This window comes from Parus major, chromosome 2 (assembly GCF_001522545.3).
Source record: "Parus major isolate Abel chromosome 2, Parus_major1.1, whole genome shotgun sequence".
NCBI lineage: Eukaryota > Metazoa > Chordata > Aves > Passeriformes > Paridae > Parus > Parus major.
This window is the reverse complement of record NC_031769.1, coordinates 16,811,111-16,833,098: the sequence shown is the minus strand read 5'-3', so window position 1 is coordinate 16,833,098 and position 21,988 is coordinate 16,811,111. Positions and strand designations below refer to the sequence as shown.

The 21,988-nt window shown below is 37.3% G+C and overlaps 1 protein-coding gene across 6 annotated transcripts in view; it reads right to left on the bottom strand.

The window, feature by feature from the left end:
* Nucleotides 1-992: 992 nt before the first annotated feature.
* Nucleotides 993-21,988, bottom strand: part of PRTFDC1 (phosphoribosyl transferase domain containing 1) — a 42,403-nt gene continuing 21,407 nt past the window's right edge. For 5 of the 6 annotated variants that reach the window (XM_015619566.2, XM_015619564.2, XM_019005796.2 and 2 more), the window contains 6 exons: nucleotides 20,994-21,059; nucleotides 6,711-6,728; nucleotides 5,211-5,293; nucleotides 4,751-4,797; nucleotides 2,890-2,966; nucleotides 993-2,263 (listed from right to left, as the gene is read on the bottom strand). In XM_015619566.2, the coding sequence (XP_015475052.1) occupies nucleotides 2,216-2,263; nucleotides 2,890-2,966; nucleotides 4,751-4,797; nucleotides 5,211-5,293; nucleotides 6,711-6,728; nucleotides 20,994-21,059 (339 nt within the window). In that variant the 3' untranslated portion in view covers nucleotides 993-2,215. Of the gene's footprint in view, nucleotides 2,264-2,889; nucleotides 2,967-4,390; nucleotides 4,421-4,750; nucleotides 4,798-5,210; nucleotides 5,294-6,710; nucleotides 6,729-20,993; nucleotides 21,060-21,988 lie in introns of those variants that run through there. The other variant, XM_015619569.2, reaches the window with a different exon arrangement.

Genomic DNA, 21,988 nt, shown 5'->3' with positions numbered 1-21,988 from the left:
ATTACCTGTTCCCTCAGTTACAGTAATGGTATTTTGGAGTCTGATTCTTAATGCAATTGAAAGCTAATTTTTTCAGCTGGAAGTGCTTCAAGGAAAGAGTAATGTGGATGGCAACTGAGACATCTGGAGATGCTCAGATACATATAGATACAAAATTTAAATATGACATTAGAAGAGAACATCCATCTTATTCACAGAATAATTCCACATGCAAATTCACTAGTATAATGTGTATGGTCCTTTTTCACAATGTTAAAAATATGATACCAGGAGGAAATGGAATTTTAAGAAACATTCCAGTTCTCATATTTTCTAGAAATCTGGTCTTTTAAGTATGTAAATTTTAATAATCTGAGTCTTCCAATTAAACAATTTTAATACTGCCTGAATGATGTGTCTACAGTACTTCATATTCTCACAGTAATTTTACACTAACTTGCTACATTTTTATTGTTATTGCTGAAAGCTGGTAATGGTAGCAAGGTGAATTGGACTGTAATTTTTTAAGAAGAGATGAAAATAAAGAAATAACCTAATGGATGTCCTGGACTAAGCCTAAGTCTAAGCATGTCAGTCTATACAATGTGTCATTACTAGTAAACCCATAGCAGTCAGAAGCATTAAGAAAACTTTACCACTCTCATCAAACAAAATGAGATGAAATTCTTCAGCAGCTTCTTCCAGGGTCTGTAAGAGTATGCATTATTCTCTAAAACAGAAGAAATTTACTCTGAGGGAAAGATTTTCAACAGAAAATAGAAGTTAAAGGCGTAGAGATGAGCTAAGGCATTTCTCTAGCAATCATCATAGTTCTTTGATCTTTTTCATTCCCTTAACATCGTGGATTTTATCCAAATAACAATAGCTTATCAGCTACAGAATACATTATTATGGTATGTTTAGATTACCAGGTAAATGCATATTTTTTAAAAACTTTTATGGGATATGCAAAACATGCTGAAGTGGGAAAACAAACAACTCTGCAATGTAACAAGTATTCTTAATGTTTCTTTATTAGTTTATAGGAATCTGCAGCTAGTAACAATCTGCCTCTCACAGCTCAGAGCAAAGCTGCTGATACACAGCTACTTACTTGGCACTGGTTTCCCTCAAAAAGTTGTTAAGAACACTTATATTCAATACAGAATTAAATTTTTCACAGCTAATACAGTACCCAAAATTCACAAACTTCTTCAAACATGATCTATAAAGAAAGGAGTCTAGGATCTACAGCACTCATGCATTAACTGATTTTCTGGGTTGTCCTATACATTTCTTCTTTTATTTCTATACAGGTCTTCTTCAGCATAGTCAGATCTGTATTCGTGAAGATGACAGATAGTTACAAGAAATCTCAACTTAGAGAGTTAAAAAAATCAATCATAACTGAATAATTGTCTGACTAAAATTAAACTTTTGTGCTTAATGAGGTTTAGTTAAGAATATAAGCTCAGGAGAACACTGTTTATGTCATAGAGAAGAAGGGGATACCATGCAGAAATTCAAACCTGCCTGGCATTGGTTTGTCTTGATTAAAATTCAGCACATTAAACACGTCAGATCTATGGCTACATGACATACCAGAACCATGATATATTCCAATTTTGGGTCAACAGTGTCTTGCAAAGGTTCATTTTGACCTGCACTGTAATTCAGCACATTCTGAGAGCTAAAACTTCGTTCAGAAGAGTGAGTAATGAACTGCAACACAACACAGAACTTCACAACACAACTTGAACTGTGGAATTAAATCAAAATAATGCTTTCAATTTGTTAGCAACATATCTGACCAAGGCTAGAGGCATGATGAAGTCAATAAAATCTTGTTAAATAATCTTCATGCACAGAATGGCACTTTTAAACTATCTTGTGCAACACCATGAAGTACATAAATTGCAGTAAGTGGAATGAAGGACTGAGCAAAGAAAAGATGTGTTCACAATGAGACCTGAGGCATACAAGGTATTAGTCAAAAGGCATCTTAGGTGGTAATTTTAATACTTAATAAAGGTAGTAAATGTTAAAGTCCTATGTTTCACATTTTAGATAAGAGCTCTCACTTCTGTAAATATTCATTAGCATCTCTAGAGTAAAGCCCTTATTATACTGAGTTGAAAGACATACAAGTCAGTTGAATTGCTTTTCTGGGAGATGCTTGTGGGACTGTAGTCAAATTTCTGCTTCACAGAAATATCCAGGTGTGGATGTTACCGCTTTAAACTCTGTATTTTGTTTTGCCATGATCATTGATAACACATATGTGCTGAAAAAAAACAGAACAAATTGCAAAAGCATGGTTGAGTACATTATTAATTATTAATTCATTGTTCAGAAATACTTGGGCTTGTCCAACCTACTGATCTTACAATTACTCTTTCCTTTCCAGACATCTGGAATTCTGATTTAGCTTTCTAGCTACAGCACTTTTTCCCACTTGGAATTCCCAGCTTTGAGGTGCACCCCTGGGAGTACCACAAGAAGCAAAGGAAAAGTTTGCACCTTTTTTCCATCCTCACTTCTCAGAGAAAGGGGACAGGCAGCACAGCATCCAGAGAATGTCTGACCTGTGTCTGTGTTGCACTTTTGCTGCTGTCTCAGCACATACTGGCAGTGGTGGTCCTGAGGAGCCCTAGGCTCACAGAGGATGGAAATTTAGGGAACTCTTGGGGGCAGGAACTGTTCACAGCACTGAGCAGGGACTCCTTTGGATTATTTAAGGTTTTGTAGGGAGTTTTGTATTCACTGAAAGGATCCCAAATCCCAACCACGTCAAAGATATACTTCTACAGGGCCCCAAAAAATGATACAAATTATGGGATGTTTATGGCAATACATACAGGAAAAGTAGATCAGTGACTTTTTAAACTGTTTCTTAAATAAGAAACTTACATTTAGATCTCTGAAGTGCTCATTGTAGTCTAAGGCATAGCCTACCACAAACAAATCTGGAATTTCAAATCCATAATCTGTATTGAGACAAATAGAAAACACCATCAATACAAGATCAGTGGCAGTTACAAGCCATTAAATTCATGTGTGGTCCTCAACAAGCAAACTCTACTGATATATAACAGCTGGGGCTATGTTACCTTTGAATCTGAAACATCTTGGTCTGCAGTAGCCAATTAATGGGAAGGGGAGGAGAGGGAGAGGAGAGGATGAAATCAAAAGTAACTTTTAGAGATCTATATATTTTCTGCTAAGAATGGCAAAATCTATCTCGTATTTTACGCTACCAAAACATGTGAAATGCTTCTAAAAGCCCCAACCTCATGAAGATTCAAGCACATGCTTAACAAAGTTAATGCATGCAGTGCTCCTCAATTATACAACTCACACACCTGAAGCTAAGCACAGACATGCATCTTTTTGAGTGTGAAGTTCAGCACTACATAAAACAAGTCAGACTCTTTCCAAATTGTTCTCTGCATAACTAGAGGAAAACCCAGTCTTACAGACAGAAAAATAGGTCCACATAAAAAATTCTACAGGTATTCAGTTAAGGAATTTATTCATTTGTTTCAGATTGAGAGTTATTGGAATTGTAAATTTAGGTAAGTGAGGAAATGATACAGCACTGTCAGTGATGTACAAAAGAGATCTCTGGTGTTTTATAAAATTTGTAACACAATGAATAAACAAGGATAAAATTTGTTTCATTCAAAAGTTAATACATAAAAATATAAAGCTGCCCTTCATGAAGTAATTGTATTGCCTCTTTTATATGTTTAGCATTAGTGAATCCAGTCAAATATATGCCTGAATTTACTGGACTAAATTCTAAATGTTAAAAATACTACTCCACTGTATAAAAAATTGTACAACAAAATGTTTGGATTATAGTTCAGATAACAGGACTAAAACCCCAGGGTCATGCCCAACATTTAAGTAGTTTTTCTTTCATAAATTTTTCCTCTTTCCCACATCCCAAATCAAAACCCTCCATGCTGCCTCCTGATACTCACCTGCCTACTCTCCTTCTACCCTCCTCCCCAGCTCAGCTAACCAGATACTTCTTCAGTAGCAAATACTGGTCGATCTCTTCTAGATGGATCTATTCTTTTCGTATTTAGCCACATACCTATTATTACATCATTTATTCTAAGTAAGTCTAAAATGACAATTGCTTGGTATAGCTCCATTTACAGCTTCATCATAACACTGTATAAGGACCAATAATTTAGAGAGAAATGGTGCTGGTGTGGTGCAAACTGAGCAGCAGGAGAAAGTTTAAAAAGCCCAATTCATCTTCTGCTCTTTAGGGGGTGGGATTTAATTACAATATCAGTGTTTTGCCTTTGAAAAATAATACTGAAAAAAAAACAGAAGTGTTTTTCTGAATAAAAAAAAAAAATATTAAACTTGTTAATACTTAGTCACAATAAAACACCTTTTATGCTCAGATGGAATCCTGCAGCTCCTCCAGAGATGCAATGAGGAAGGAAAAAGAAGAAATGGGTATTCTCTTCTATACTGTTTGTCAGAGACAGAAGATAAAACACTCACCTTTCATTGATAAAATTAAGCCCTTTCAAAATTTCCCAAAAAAGTTAGTATTCTGTGGAAAACCTAAGTAGGGTAGGCTTTCCAAATGACAATTATACAAATCCTTCCATTGCATCCCATAGACCCACTGACAACTAGTATTTTACAATGCTCCTAGAAGTCCATAGAATATTATGAAAGGCAAGTGTCAGAGTAGTGGTAACTTCTTCTACTGTCAAGTAGAGATTTTCAGAACACCACTTACAATCTGGTCTGTACCCATCAGGCCGAGATGTTCTTTTCACCAACAAACTGCAATTAAAAATAAAATAAACCCCATTTAAATCTAGCTATGTAACTGAATAACACACATAAAAACTATGCCCTTTATCAAAAATCTTCTGAGCCATGTGAGTCACTGCTCTTGTTCTGTTTGTCTTCCTGACAACATCCTGATTGCAGGGAAGAGCTGGGTGTATTCCCCTCCCAAGTCCATCAGTGCCAGTCTTGAAATGGCTGGATGGTCATTGCCAAGGCAGAACAATACAAAAGCATTTCCCCTCCTTTCTTTCACCCTCCCCTTAGTGCCTCAGGCAGCTCCTCTGCACAGCTCTCCTTCATACTGCAGCATCAAATTAAAGCAAGATCTCTGAATGGGAATCTACTCTGGAAAATATGCTGGACTAGACTAAGTAATTACTAAGTTTCATGATTGTTTTACTCACCTTGCCACTTTAATCATCTTCGGCTTGTATTTTTCTATATTGTTAAGAAGAACCTTCATGGTTCTTCCAGTTCCAACAATATCCTTATAAAACAAGAAAGATAAAGTAAGTAAAACAAAAAGGAAAGCTGAAAGGAGGAAATCTGGACAATGACTGAGAAGTTCCACATTCCTATTTTATAGAGATGATTTATTTTTCCAGTGCATTGTAAACCACATCCAAAAAAGGTTATAATTGAGCTTACACTCTTTGAAGTAAGCACTTTCTATTCATAAAATTATCAGTTCAAGGACTGTCCACCTCCTCTTGAAAACAGCTATGTTACTTGGGATGTAACTCGGGACTGGAGATGATTGTACTGGGCACTACAAGGATGCAGAGATTAGACTTTTCATATTATGCTTGAGATCACAGTATGTCAACATATCTCCATGTCTTGACTAAATCTGCCCTATTTTTTGTTTTATTAGCACAGTACAAATGTGCTTTCTCCAGAGCTGCCATGTCCAATATAATCTCAATGAGATCAGTAGGTAGCTGGCTAGAAAACTGACCATGGAGAGTAGCTGCTGATCCTGAACTCTGGGGGTAGATTAGCAACACCTTGTCTCTGCCCTCCAGCTGTTTAATAGCATTAACAAAATTTGCTGTGGGCATTTTTAATTTATGTTAAAGCAGTTGTAATGGGTAAATATGGAACTCTTGGCAGCTATTGAGGTAACCAGCCATCTTTGTAGCTGATGGCTTTTTTCCCATCCTTTGCTAAGAGAAGAAATTTCAACAGTATACAGCTCATTACACTGTCCAGCTTACTTCCCAAACAACCAGTAGACTGGTTCTGAAATGCCAGGCAAATCCTAACGGGCTCTCTAGCTGTCCCAGTTGCTTATTCAACATTTTCAGAGAATCACCTATCTTAATCATATGAGAATTTGGAGCACCAGTGAAGGGACATGTTCTTTCCCTCTGCAACTGAACACTGCTGACTTACATCAGCACAGCTCTGTGATGGGCTGTCCCCTGGGGACACTGCTGGGCTGAGAGCCGGATGCAGGAGTCGGGGGCATTGAGGGAATGACTGACATTCCCAACCAGACTGTGAACAACCCTAAGGCTGTAAAACATAAGCAGGGCCACTGTTTCAAAGTCATGCACCTGAGAAATGCAGGGCATCACTGCAATTGATTCACGGTCCTCCAAGAAACAGAACAACTTGAAGAACAGGAGTTGATGAAAGCACAGAAAGAACAAATCAAATGAGGCAGAAACAAAGACTCCTGGATATCACAAGGCAGAGCACCAGTTAGTGACAGCAATGTAGTTAGATCTGTCATGCAATTGAAAAAAGACTGAGAGGCCATTAAGCAAATCAACCCCTCTCCCTCTTTGCCACCTCCCAGAGAAAGAAGTGTAAACACAGGATTTAGAAACTGAATAGCCAATCATGATTTGGCTGTGTGACTTTATCTAAGTACAATATGACATAAGCACCCAGCTTACCTCCACAATTAGAACATTCTGGAAGAAACAAACAAAAATGAATACAATTACATAATATTCACATCGTAAAAGAAACAAATGCTTAAAAAAGGGAAATGAAGATAGGTCCATGTGCATATGTACAACACAGTAGGACACAAGGAGTTTCCTGTTTCATTTTTGTGCCCTGAAAAAGAGCCAGCCATAAGAGCAAGCCCTGCAGTCAGGGACCACAACTTAATTCAGCTCTGTCTATATGATCCTCTTTGTCCAAGAACGGATGTAGCTTTGGAAAATAAAATTAGATGGAAGAAATCCAAATAGGACGAGCTTCACTTCATTCCAGCGTCTCTAGCTGTGTACTGCAGTGAACCCTATAGTTCACTAGAATACTATTTCCAGTGTTAGTATGAGAATACAGCAATAATATTCTTTTTCTGAAATAAATGCTCTTCCTCCCTCCACCCACACCCCAGCAACTTCACAGTAAAGGATTAGTGCTGATGAACTTATGAAAGTTGTAACACCCACTCTCATACTGCAAAGCACCCTCTTTCTCTTCAGATACTGCTGCTGAAATCAGTAGTATTTGAAGAGGAGTGGCCCAGCCAAGAGCAGTGATGTCAAGCTTTATGACTGTATCACACAGGCTGGATCTTTTTGCTGAAATGGTTCATCAATGTTCCAGGAATTTCAATGTCTAAGGAGACTTCAGTTCTTCTACTAAAAGCAATAATAAGATGTAATGTCGTTATTAGAAGAAATAAAAATCTATTTATTAGTAGGCATGATCATATCCATGATCAAAAGGATGGACTCTTAGAATATTGGATTAAGATCTACCTTCAGAAGTGAAACCTGCAGTAGCAAGAGGAAAGTTGTTTCACAAATACCTTTATCTGTCAATGTAAGCATCTTACATGGATGTGCATGCTGAGTGTCCTGCAAAACCTCAGGACCACATAGTTTCATATCCATGCAGTATCCACCAGCCTAGCTTACGTTCCACTTCCTTTCTATCAGGCTTGTTGGCTTTACTACATACCTAACATGGAGACTGTTTAACTTTCTTTTCCATAACAGAAACCCAAGGTTGAGAGCTGAAAGAGAGACTCAAACACATGGAGGAGTGTGTGAAAGAAGTGTGCTCACAACCAGCACATCTTTAACAGCTTCATTAACTGATATGTAAATAATTTTTAATCTTCAAACCAGAAATTATTAATATAGATTATCCAGATTTATATTCATACTGCAGGTCTTCCTAACACTCACAGTGCTTGGTAGGGAGACATGGCATACTTCATGCATTAAGCACTACAGAAACATGTTACCACACACTGTATTATACCTGGATGCTTCTGAAATGGCAAAACACTTGGTAAAGGTGTGGAGGGAACTCCCGATAGCAGTTGAGCAAATGTCAGCAATGGAGATACCACTCAAGAAAGCCACTAATTTAGACTGATTCCACTCTGGTGGAATGTATATTAATCTTGGAGGGAGGCTCCTTTTTGGTGTTTTCATAACAGGTTTCACTGGTGGTTATCCTGCTTGGCACTCCTGACTTTCAACCTCTCAGCTGCTGACACACACAACTTTGGAGCTCAAACACCTAGTCCTGTGAAGGCAAAAAGTTAAAGGCCTCTTAACAACAAAAGTCTGAAGACACCCTGCCTCTAGAAACTTCTCCCTTCAAGAAAAAAATGGAAGTATATCAGCTGTCTAGATAAGATGAAGACCCAAAACCATATTCAGGAGAAGCTTATGACAGGTGTGTAGGAACACATTTTTTTTGAAGGAAACTGTGTGGATCCAAAACCAATTTGTTCTCATCTGGCTTCTTATATGAAATCATAAGTGGGAAAAAGACTTCTGTGGACTAGATTAGGACACCTGGGTCTGAGGCATAATGAAATTACTTGATTCAGTCAGTGGACACCTGAAGATAATGTGCAGGAGTAATTGCTTAACCACCCCAAGGAACTTGTGCAGCTGGTGATATATGTAAATACTGATGTGTTTATACACACACACATACACACACACATATATATATATATTATATAGGGAGAAAGCAAAAGAGTTGACAAGGAAAGAACCTCACCAGAACTAAAAATGGAAATGAACTCTTAGTACCAGGCCCAGTGAGAGTAGCCATGGTCAAACATAGCCCATGGATCTCAAGGCAGGTCCACAGAGTTGAGACAGGTTCAACAAAGCCAGCCTATGAGTCAGGGTCTGGGTCAATGTTTTCAGTAATGTACAGGTTTGGCTGTAGCTGAGCTGAAGGTCGGTACCCACTCACCACAAGCAGGCATGGACTAAGAGCCCAGGGCTGAGCTGGTGTTCCTGTGCCCACAGGTGTGAGAAGAGGCCCCAAGGGACAAAGGTTATGGCCATATCTTCTCTTTTTTCTTCTATATTTGAAAGACATATTTCCTCAGTTTCCTCTTCTGCAGATTAAACAACCTCTATTTGTTCAACATTTTCTCGTAAATTATATTTCCTAGCTTTCTGATCACTCTTCTGTTCTCCTCTGGAATTAGTTCAGTTGGTCAGAAGCCTTCTCCAGTTGTGATGTTCCAAACTAGAAATAAGACTTTTCCAGTGTCAAGAAGAATAAAAGAACCACTTTGTATGCTTTATAAATAATCATCCTTTCTATGTATCCCAGTACAAGAGTTACATCCTTTATGAAAATCTATAAAAATTAAAAATTACTGGTGTCTCATGTGCAACTTGTGATCTACCTATTGTCTCCAGGACTGTTGCTGAGTCAGTGCTCCCTCACTTGCATTATGCAAAAGATTACTTCTGCATAAACACAGAAGTTGGTATTCATCTTTATTGTCATTACATGTCATTCTTTCATCCAGATTCTTAAAATAATTTCTTAAGATCATAATATCTTGTAGTATTTTTCCAGGCAGTATGAGTACCATTAAATGCTAATTCTGTCTTTTCAATCATGAATTAAATATTGTACAGTCCCTGGAGAGCATGCTTTAATGCATCTCGTCTGACAGAGAGGCATAATTAACTGTTTCTTGAGAACAGCTTTCCAACCAGTTACACATCTGTCTAATAGAAATTTAATCTTGTCTGTGTTTCCTTATCACAAATGACTCATATGAAGGAAAGAGGATTAACGTGGATCCAGACATGCCTGAAAGGTTTGTCTGGCTACAGGAGTGATAGTCACCTGCACATGACTTCAGCCAAAGTGTAAGAGCTCATATTTATTGACTAATTTGAGAAGGAAGGATTTTGGTGGACTCTTTCATCCCCAAGAGTCAAAGAGTCCAACTGTTGCAAATCATATACAGTGGGGAAGTTCCTGTAAGATGTCTAGGCCAGAAAACACAGATGCTGTTTTATATTATGCCCATTCTCATTATTTCCAAAACACTGATAAGGATTTTCTGTACTATGGAGAAATCCTTTATGTAAGGCCTTTGCAGTGGAAAAGCCACTATAAAATATTTAGATACGAAAACATTTTGTAACTATAAGTAAGTAGGCATCCTAACTGCTCAGAGTGATACTTTGATCTCTGTTATCATTATGTAGGGTTGCTGTGTCTAAAGTCTCCCTACTTTCAGTCATTAACTGCTGCTTATGACCAAAGGCATTCAGAGTGATTTGCCATCTTCTGGTACACAAACCCTCTCCTACAAAATACTGTGCTGGGAAACTGACTGTATTGCTGCCTATCCCCTGCCTTTCTACTGTTGAAGCAGTCTACAGCTAGATTTCAGAAAAAGGATGGAACAGCAGAGTAGTAGAGGAACAAACTGAAAACTGCCAAGAAATGTTTTCATATACAGTGTCCAAGACAAGACAGCAGTGCTGTCTAACTAAAACTGGTTGAAATAGATTAGCTTATCCTTGGTCAGATGGATAGCAGAGGAAAGAAGAATGCAATGGATATGACAAATCAGTACATCATCAGTAATGTCCCCATCATCCTAAAGGCACAGCTGGCTGTGCCCAGCATCTCTTGTGAAAGGTCAGTTATGTGGAAGATCTTATTCAGGTTCACTGTGAAATCCTCACGTGACCCGGTGCACAGGAGACCAGTATAACTCATCAGCTTGTGGTGCTGTAGCAGTAACAGACAGCTGGACAAATAGGAAGCTAAAGGACACTGGAGAAAAGATTTTTTTCTCAAGCATGTGTGTTTGAAGTTCCTGTACCACATAGATCAAGAATGTTTTGTCCTTTCAGATATATTAGAGGCTATTACAAAGAAGGAAACCACATGAAAAGAAAAGTAATCCAGCCTTCTGGATTCTGTCTACTTTCAAAACTCAGAGAACAGGATATAGGAATATTTACTGGCATGTTGACTAGACTAAAGGTGACTTTATTTCTGAGTAGAGCCATCTTCACTAATACAATCTCTGAAGTACATCCAGAAATATAATAATGGTGCTAATATATCTTACAGTGAGACAGAGTACAGTCAGTTTTTTAAAATATGTCCTGGAAAGATTTCATATACATAGTCCAAATGAAAAGGGATGCTGGCTGCAGAGAACTAAACACCTTCCTACTTCCTACTGAGTCATTGTAAAAGAACCAACATTGCAAAAAATAAGCTTCCATTACTGATGGATCAGAGGCATGGCTGGGAGCTGACAAATTTGGATGACTGTGATTCATTCTGTGTTTACAACATTTTTTACCAGGTAGCTGGCAGAAAGCAGGCTGGTGCAACACATAGTCAAAGAATACCTCAAGTTGGAAGGGACTCATAAGAACCATCAAGTCCAACTCCCTGCTCTTTGCAGGATTACCTAAAACTAAACCATATGACATCGACCAGATGCTTCTTGGAACTCTGACACATTTCAGACCCTGACCACTTCCCTGGGGAACTTGTTTCAGTGACTTGACCAGTGAAGAACCTTTTCCAACTGTCCAATCTGAACTTCCCCAGACATGGTTTCATTTCATTTCCTCCTGTCCTGTTGCTGGTCACTAGAGTATGCACTGCCCATCTTGAGGAAGTTGTAGGCTGTGATGAGGGCACCCCTCAACCTTCACTTCCCCAGGCTGGACAACACAAGTGACCTCAGCTGCTCCTCAGAAGTCTTGCCCTTGAGCCCTTGCACCAACTTGGCTGTCCTGGACCCACTTGATAGTCAGAAGTCTTTCTTGCTTTGTGGCACACCCCAGCACTCGAGGTGAGGCTGTCCCAGCTCAAAGCAGAGCGGGACAATCCTCTCCCTTGCATGGCTGTCCCTGATGCCCCCCAAGACAGGGCTGGCCCTCCTGGCTGCCAGGGCACTGCTGGCTCATGGAGAAGGACCCCCAGGTCCCTTTCCATGGCACTGCTCTCCAGCCTCTCATTCCCTAGTCTATACATATAACAGGGATTACCCTGTCCCAGGTGGAGAATCTTGCTAAATTTCATACTAGTGGTGATTTCCCAGCTCTCCAGCCTATGCAGATTTCTCTGTTCTCCCTCTGCCTTTGAGGGAGTCCACAGCCCCTCCTGTTTCAGCATCACTGGCAAATTTTCTTAATGTACATTCAATTTTTGAGTCCAGATCTTTTATAAAAACATTAAAGAGCAGCGGCCCTAAAATTGTGTGGTTTTAAATGCAAAGAGGTGCTGTGAAGTTTAAAACTCCAGTTTTGAGGGCACTCACAACTTGTAACTCTGCACATGAATGTGTGAACTGAGCAGAAATAATATCTGCGGTGTGACCTGGATCTCCACAAAAATAAAATTTGTGCTTCCATATTCTTTTCTAGACAGTAGTAAAAACAGGAGCACGTCTTGGGTCATCTGGAAAAAGGAAGTTTTTGACAATATTAGTACTATGTAAAATAAAAAAGAAATAATTTCTAATCCCTGGGTATTTGTAAATTTGTCTCTTATGCTAAAGAGAATTCTCTGTGAATGTTAATTTTTTTAATAATGGAAACATGCCAAAGTTGAAAATCTGTCATTTAGTGTTTCTTAAAGCCACACAAGTTTATACACTGCAAGAAAGTACGTTGTTTTTATAGTACATTTTAAAAAATCCTGACTTACAATAAGATGAAAACTACTCCAGCACTGAGTCAATACATTTCTATTGTTTACCTTCCCACAGGTCAGTAATAAATGGAACAATGTGAGCTAACAAGACCAAGCAGAGTAATGAGAGCATGTCTGCCTCCTGCCTGACAGTAGTTAGCGCTATGGAAATTATTTTTCATCTTCCTGGGAAAGAATAACATTTTTTTTTCTAGACTTGGATTTTGTGTTCCATTCAGAACACTGTTTTCAAATGAAAATTGCTGTGAAATAGTAGCACTTTGAAGTTAGCACTGAATAAGACTTTGAGGAAAACTCTGTCTTTGAACTAATATAAAATGTGAAATTTTAACAAGGTAAAAATTCTAAGTTGCACATTTACACAGGGGGAGTATTTCCTTGAAAGCTGAAACTATATTTCAGTAATCAAATAAACAACTGTACTTAATGCCATACTATAGCTAAGAGGACAAACTCAGCCCTCACATGTATAGCAAGAAAATCAGGTAGGTACATAAAGACGGTACTTTCTCCTTAAATGTTTCTAAAAAAAAATCAGCAGGATAGCATACACACACTTTATTTTTTCTTTAATAAAAAGAAAAGAAAGAACTCAAAACTGAGAAAAGAAAAATTATTTGAGACCTGAAAAAAATACATTAGAATGAAGTAAGGTTTGTAGCAGGAAGTAATAGCTTTTATTTAATTAACAGCCCATTTCCCAGTGGGGAAACATTTTTCACAAAAGAACTTTGACCTTTCAGCCCACAGCCTCAGAGAGACCACAAAATACCTTCAACAGCTGAGCCTGGGAACAAAAATTCAGAACTGCTGTATGCACTCAAAATCATGGACTGAATAAAATAGTGGCTTTACAGCACATTATAATCCTCCAGTGCAGCTGCCCTTCAACTCATTTATCAGTGTTCCACAGCTGATAATTTCCTCTCTTATTTTAGCTCAGAGGAATTCTTAACATTTTTATCTGCCCTTCTAGTCACAGGGCAGGTGATTATGTAGGGCAATCACTTTTCTTATCCTAAATTGTCTGATTACCACATCAGGTTAAAATGAAGAGTTTCTCCCAATCTTTACTTAGCCTGAAGTTTGCTGATTCTATTCAGACCAACAGAAGGATCTGCCTACTTGAAATTTCATTTCTTCCAACTATATCAGTTGCCTACTATTAATTTCCTGTTGTTAATTCCACCTTCAAACCTTGTCTCATTTACATCCTACAGTATGCCAGTACTGTACAGCAGGCTCCCAATGGATTAGTTTATCTAAAAGAAGCTTAAGTAATGACTGTGTGATAGGCAAATATGCAACCATATGGTAATATAAATTTGATAATGGCAAACTGCTTAATCCAGTAGGCAAAGGTATTAAAAAAGGCCACAGTAAAAGACAAAAAACTGTTCACATTCAGAAAAAAAAAAATTAGGTTCACCATTTTAGCAGTGATGACAGTTAACTATTGGTATAACATTCCTGATATATGGAGGCTTCTCCATCAAGTCTCTAAATCAAAATTGTTGGTAGTTCAAAAGATACACTGTAGGTACAGTGAAGAAATTATCATTTGGGACCCTTCGTTCTAATCACCCAGAAGTTCAGACAAGTTGCTTTTGGGCCTTGAGATAAAGGAATCTCTAAACAAAGCCCTTTTTGTGATCAGACCAATTAACTATCCTGGGAAGGAAAAAAAAGAAAAGGAAAAAAAATGAACCTTAATGTGGGAAGATTGGCATAATTTGGACTGATGGAAATACTTTTATCTTCAAGTCCCCATTGATATCCTGAGTTCCTGCCTGCCTCTTTCTTGGATAGAACTATTCTTAAACTACTTGGGAGCACTTGTAACATATTGTTAGTTATACCAGCTTGCCAAGTACGCATGAATACACCATGTCAAGAAAAGGTGAACTCTTTATTTGTCCAGTTCTGTAAGTGAAAGCATATTTGTAAAAAAACCCTAAAACCCCCACCACCTTCCCCCCACAAAATCTCTTTTTTATTAATCTCTATTTCTTTTTTTTGTTTTGTTTTATGGGCATAAGGGAATCAAAAGCAACAATATAGCGTCTTTTTCATTTCCTTTAGATAAATTTCCATTCAGCAGTCTGCATTTTCAGCTAGATTATTTCTGAAGACATCTTTTCATGTGTACTCTGTATCATCTGAATTACATAAATTGATAATGTGAGTCTTCAAACTGAATTTTTAATGGATAATCAGTTTAGTCTTCACATATGCAATACTTGCTTTCTTAGCATTGTATTTGGGAAGCCTCAGGTACCAGTGGTTAAACAAGACATTTTATGACAGTTCCATAGAGCTAAAGAATCACTATCAAATAAAAATTAAAGAAAAATGCATCAAGTTTCAGAGAAGAGGTTCAAAGGAAGCTACAAGGGCTCCTGTGAGAAATGAAATAATTTTATGTTATGCACACAGGAATGAAATCCACAGATATTAACACTTCATCAGTATGTTAAAAAATAATATGAAAGACTTCTGTAAAATGAGACATCTAGCTAGGAACTTTCTACAGGGTTCTTGAAAAGGCCACATATGTCTCATTTTAATCTTTTCTACTGGGCTATCCACATCTTACAGCATACTTGGAAGGCCAGATATGACATCTCAAAAATCTTATTTTTTCAGACACTTGGTTTGGTCAGTAGCAGCTGCTGATGGGAGCAAACTGGTTACCAGCTATTTAAATTGTGTAAAACAAGTTCAGAATCTCCAAGAGTTAACAGAGTGGTGGACAATAATGGAGGACCTGTGTCACCCTGAAAACGCAGCTTCTGAGCTTGCTAACATAGTTTTCTAAGGACTTTCCCAGGACAGTAACTGTAAACATAGATATGTATACATTCTTTCTGTTACACATCTTCTGATGGACATCTCTCATGGCCAGTGCAGTGAGAAAGTGTTATCCTGACCATCCAATCCCTGGCCATGGTAAGAAGCCTATAAATCCTGGGAGGAAAAATAAACTCTGCTCTTTCTTTACCACACCTCAACCTGTGTCCGCATGATCTATTGATCTTCAGCGGTAACAGACCTGATGATTTGGTCTTAGAGAGCACTGTGTTGAATGCTGTGCACACTCATGTTCCACTTGCAGCCATCTTCCCAGTATCCTTCTGTTGTGCATAAAAAGTAGAACAAACTACCATAATTAATCTAAAGGTAATTCAGGAATGGCTTTTGTTTCCATTTTCTCACTTTGATGAAGAAGTACAGCCTTCTGGTCATCTGGAATTGGATGAGGATTTTCTCGACATAGATGAAATAGGATTATGAACAGGTATGATGTAGAAGCAGGCAGAGAGTGGCTGAGCAGAGCCCATGTGGAAAATGGGATAGGAAGGCTGTAAAGGTTTTTTATACCTTCCTTCCTCCAGAACAACAACAACAACAAAAGAAAATAATGATGAACAGTAGAACAGATTACATAAGAAAGAAGTGCAAAGAAAGGTGATTGACTTTGGAGAAGGAAAAAATAGTGTCTTTTGCTTCAGAAAAAACAGTTAAGGACAGCACCTGTCAGAAGAATAGACAGTATCAAATATAATTAAGAAAAAATGGAGAACAACAGAAGTGACTAAAGATGGCAGTTAAGCAGAGGTACTGAAGATGTGCAATGCTTCAAGATACGTAAAATCAACCTTTGAAAAGATGAAAAAGGCAAGGCTGCATGTCTGAGAGGAACAAAGTAAGATGTTCAGGTGAGTGGGGGACGTGACTATTTCCAAAGTGTATAGTGAATTTTGTATACCTTTATTGTCATATAAATTGTGTCTCATGTATGTAACGTTCTAAAGAGAATGGCATTATTGTTTCTGCAAATTCATGGGCATTACTCTAGAAAGGAATATATAGGGGAAGAAATCACAACATTAGTCAAGACAGTGACTACTAACAGAGAGAATAATAAGTATAGAACCAGTAGAATTCTGAGAAACAAATTTGAAATGGTGAGGATAATACGTATAATAATCTAGAGAATAAAACATTGGTTTTGTTTACTAAATATTGATATGCTAACATATTTAGGAGAATGATAGAGAAACAGCTCTCAGAACTGTTGCTGGTGCCTATGACATGCACAGAAAATGGTTCAATAAAATAGGAATGAAATGAGAGGCATAAGAGAAGAAAGTGAGAATGCTTTATGTTCCTGGAACATCCTCACAAATGACAAGCTGGGCAAGAAAATGGTAGACAGTGGATAAATTGATTTAGGCAGGACATATAAAGGAAGTTTGGAGATTTTATAGCACAAATCCTGCCAGAAGGAATTAAGAAGAGCTGCATGGTGGCATGGTGAATATCTTCTTCTGATTGAAGCTTCTTTTTCATATGAACTGCTCAGCCATTTTAGGAGTGAGTGCTCAAACTAACACAACAAAGTGCAGAGAAAACACAAATGCTCACTTTCCTTTTTTCTTGATGGCTATTTATTACCTTCTACACTTCTCTGAAAATGACAAAACCACTGACTGTCAACAACACATACTTAATATGAACAAGGGGAATTCATACAAAACATAAGCATTGACAGAATTTTAGAAATTCACCGGCTCCATAACTGCATAGTACTAACTGTATAACTACTCTGTTTTAGTTTGAAGTTCTTACTAACTTAAAAACTAATAATGATTATTTTTGTTCAGTTTCTATACTATATAGAAATAGGGACAACAGTAATATACAGGTCTAAGTTTGACATCAAGTATATTATACAACTGTAATAAGTATTTAATTGCAAAAATGTGTAAACTTTATATTTATGATTCTATTTAATTTGTCTCATTTGCAAGGAGACAAGTCAAAGTGGTGTAGTAGCTTTTTGAAAGGTTACAGGACATACTTTATATATGCTGTGATATACAGAATGATTCCTGTCATTGGAGACTTCTGACTACAAAACCAGTTCCAAAGCTCTTCAGACAAAACATACATACATGCAAAGAGATAAACAGCAGTGCTACTCACAGCTCTGGTACAGCTGAACTTACTGAAGCTTCTAGATGTTTTAAAAGGCTCAAATGTCACAAATACTTGAAAATATGTTAGGAATTTTTACAGTATTATACAGTATGGTTACAGTATTGATACTAAGCAGGGTTATATTGTTTGTTCTTTCACCTCATCTTCATACATTTACATTGTCATCTTGTTGTGAAACAGATTTCTGAACAGTAACTGATTATCCCCCCTTTTCAAAATGTTTTCCCCTTTACAAACATTAAGGATAAATTTTACCCAAGTGAGCATTTCAGCTTTAAAGTAATTGAAAACTACTTTATTATGAAATCAGATACTGATAAACTTTATGTTCCCTACTCACATGATTAAAGGAGAGATTTTTAATTATTTTTTTTTCTGGCCAGAAATGGTTACAAAGCATTAGAGTGTTAAGCTATATATTCATTCTTCAAGTACCTTAATTAATGATTTGTGCCATGGAAAACTTCATTCTTGCCTCAGTGACCTTCTTCACAGAAGAATAATTTCAAATGGGAGATTATTTTCTTCAGGTAATAATCTTGGCAGTTTGGGTCTGTATGCTAACTCTCATAATATTTCTCTTTTTCATGGTTTGGGTCATTATACATTTTTGCCAGGACTATAACAATTTTATAAACAAAAACATATTGTAGAGAAGTACAGAGGAGATATTATTCTGAAGAACTATTGTCCTTAACTGCCTCTTTCTAATTAGCTTTTATATTTTTTTGCTTTCTGTAAGCTTTCTCAGAAAAAAATCCCAACATTATTATATACCAGCATGTCTACTCAGTAAGCTGTTTTTCCAATAGGCAGCCTTAGTTCTTCATTAAGATTATAGGCTAGCTGAGGTTCAGGGTATTATTACTTGATGAAAGGCAGTTCAACATCAAAATCTCAGAATCTTTTCTCTGTAAGTTTCAAAACTGTTCACATTTATTGATACTTTTCAACTTTACAGAAACTTAATGGAACTTATATTCCAAACTCATGCTTGTGCTTTTGAAAACATCTTCCATGATCAGTAAGTTAATGGGATTTAACTTAGTATATTAATTTTTCAATATAATTACAATGTTTTCTTATTAAATACTCCAAGCAGGCAGAGGAAGAACACAGCCTGCTTGATAGCAAATAAGTGGAATTCTTGGAGTAAGTCTTCAACTAATTCACTCAGTGACATTGGATGGTTACTGAACCGGCAGTTTTAAAAGCCATCAGCTAAAAAGAGGTATTTAAAACACTTCAAGGAAAAGATTTACATGGCCTGTAGGAGGCTCTGAATCAGCCCACAAATGGCTGATTAGTAAAATGTGCTGAATACTTGCACTAACTGCTGAAGTCAGCAACAGATGGAGAAGTTGGCATCTGTGGACATAAGGCCACTCCTTCACATATCCAACTTTAGACGTGTAAGCCATGAACATTTGAGCCTAAGCTTTGCATTCCAGCTTTTCAAACAGTAAAATAAGTCTTAAGGGAATCCTGTTCTCATGTGTTACAGCGAAAATGCTATTTCATTATTCCTACATCAGCTGTGTCACAGACAGCCCCACATACAAACAAACACCAAACAGACCCTTTGAGCGTCTGCTCCCCTGGCAGCCCCAGCTCTCCCTTCCTGCCTCACTTCAGCCTCTACACCCAGCTTCCAGCACTGGGCTCCCCTCCTGAGCAGTAATTTATTCCCAAACCAGCCACTTCACACCTACCCAAGATCCCAGCCTCCTTGCCCAGTCATCTTACACTATGTTGATGCCCAGCCTTCCCCCAAGTATCTCCTAGCCTCCCAAGAGCCAAGTTTTGTGTCCCATTCCATACCTGGGAACAGGAGAGCCATGCCACTGAGAAAAAGACTACCAGGATTTTCACTGTAAGAAAACAATTTACTTAATTTTTGCTAAGAGCAGGACTAAATAAGGTGAAATCTTCCTTCTTATGCACAAGTGGGCAGATAAATACACAAAGGTCTCGCAAAAAAATAATGTTTTGCCCAGTGAATTCAAATGATACTGGAAATATCATGTCTGGAAATAATATCTGCAACCATTAATCAAGGAAATTTGGGATTCGAAGATAGGGAAGGAGAGGTGGAATAGGAAGTTTAGAAAGTGTTTGAACTATGTTCAAAAAGAGAAATGTTAAGTAAGATGCACTGCCAGTTCTGCCTGTGAGGTAGAGAAACATATGCAAAATCATCATAATAAAACAGGTAACTCCAGTGTTTGAATATTAGAAAGTAGTAAATGTATTAATATTTCCTCAGAATATGATGAACGCTTTAGTGGTAATTTGGAAACAACACCCAGCAGGAGTATTTAGAAGTGTAAATTGAGTACATATATATCACTAAAATATTCTGAATATAACAGCATTTTTAAAATTTCAGTTCTAGTTGCATCAAACCCTATTTAATATTAATGAACTATTTAAAGTTAAGTTTTTCCCTTCTTTTTCTTGTGTGCTATAGTACAGCAAAACAAATGAGTTTGCTAATGCTCCATTTGAGTGCTTTGAAGAAACTGATATTATCTAGAACCACCTAATAAAACAGTGACTGCACATACAGTACAAATAACAAGATAAGTATTATGTTGCCTTAATGCATAAGTAAAGAATCCATTTTCTGACCATTTGCCACACAGACCATTTGCCTAATGAAATCAGCCTTCCTTCCTATCCAAAGCACTGCTTTGTATTACCATGGCTGGATGAAAACGGCCTTTTCACTGCCTCAAACCACTCTCTCTCCTTACCACAAGGCTCAAGCTTGTGCAGATTCAGTCATATAGCCAGCCTGATGCTGAAATAAAAAATCCCATTCGATTCTCTGAGTGAAAGGCTCCACAACTGGATTTTCTGCAGTAGGCAAAATGGTTAAACTCATATGCTGAATTCAACAGGGATATGAATGTTATACTGTGCAGTTTGCCTATATGCACCCACTGAAGGCAGAAAAAACAAGGCTCCATGACATAAATGAGCTAAGAGGAAACATTACATCACAAATTTTGCCCACAATCTCACTGATGGTACATGTACAACTATTGGGAAATCCTGCACAAGGATAGAGAGGCTACATTCTGACCTTTTTGGGCATCTGCAATCTGAAACCCATGGCATTACAGCAATTTAACACAGAAGAATAAATAACTTTGATTTTGCATTAGTATCTGACAAAAATTATATATCTCTTCTCAAGTATTTTTAGTGAATTTATTTTCTTAAATTTAAAATGAACAAACCTTGCCAGTCAGCTTTGAAAGATCATCTCCTCCAATTATCTGCATATCTTGCATAGACTGATCATTCTGAAAGAAAAAAGATAAAACTTTGAAATTGGTTCTAACTGTATAAAATGAAAATATAAATGATACCGTTTCCAAGAATCTTAATTACTAGTCTTATTTATGAATATTTCCTAATGCTTGTTACTATTGGTGTATAAGAAAAGCACACCCTCACTTCTTCCTGTGGCTTTCTGTATTTCCTGCTTGTTTTTAAGCCAACATCAAACTCTAGGCTTTACTGGACTAGAAAAAGTTGCATCTTTCTTTTTAAAATAGTGTTCCCTGGCTTGCTATTTCGTAGTATGACAAGGGTTGAGTAACCTATTTATCCTTTTCAAAATGGGAGGACAGGAACATCTTAACACTTGACCAAACACCAGTAAGTATGTTCTTGGTTTGAAACAGTTTTTGGAAACACAGGCTAAATGTGTTTACATGTCAGCTCTTTTTGGAGGAATTCATTTTTTTTCAAGGGAAAAAAGTTTTCCAAAATTTATCACTTACTATCAAAAATATTTTCAGTGTGTCATGGAGTTTCCAGAGCTTTGCTTATTCAACTGACTCAGAGATAAAATCCTTGAGGTCAATTAATTAAATATGACCAATCAGGTTGAACTAAATGCAACAGAATAGTATGTTGTGATTTTCCTGTTAAAAGAGTTATTTTTTTTAAGAGTTCTTTTTTTTGCTGAATTTGTTTTAGAAACATTTTTAGTTGAAATTCTTCTCATGGAAAATCCTCCACCAGCTCTAGCTCCAGTTCATTATGAGCAGAACACAAAGTTAAGATCACATAAGGGAGACATGTGTAAGCCCTACTTTTAAGGCAAGACAAAAGAGGCCTTAAAGAAGGTGGCAAATTAAAAAATACAGTCATGGCAAGTCTATATGAACTTTTCAGAAAAAGCAAGAGCAGAAGTAAGTATGGTTAATGTGGGTTTTTCTGCCGA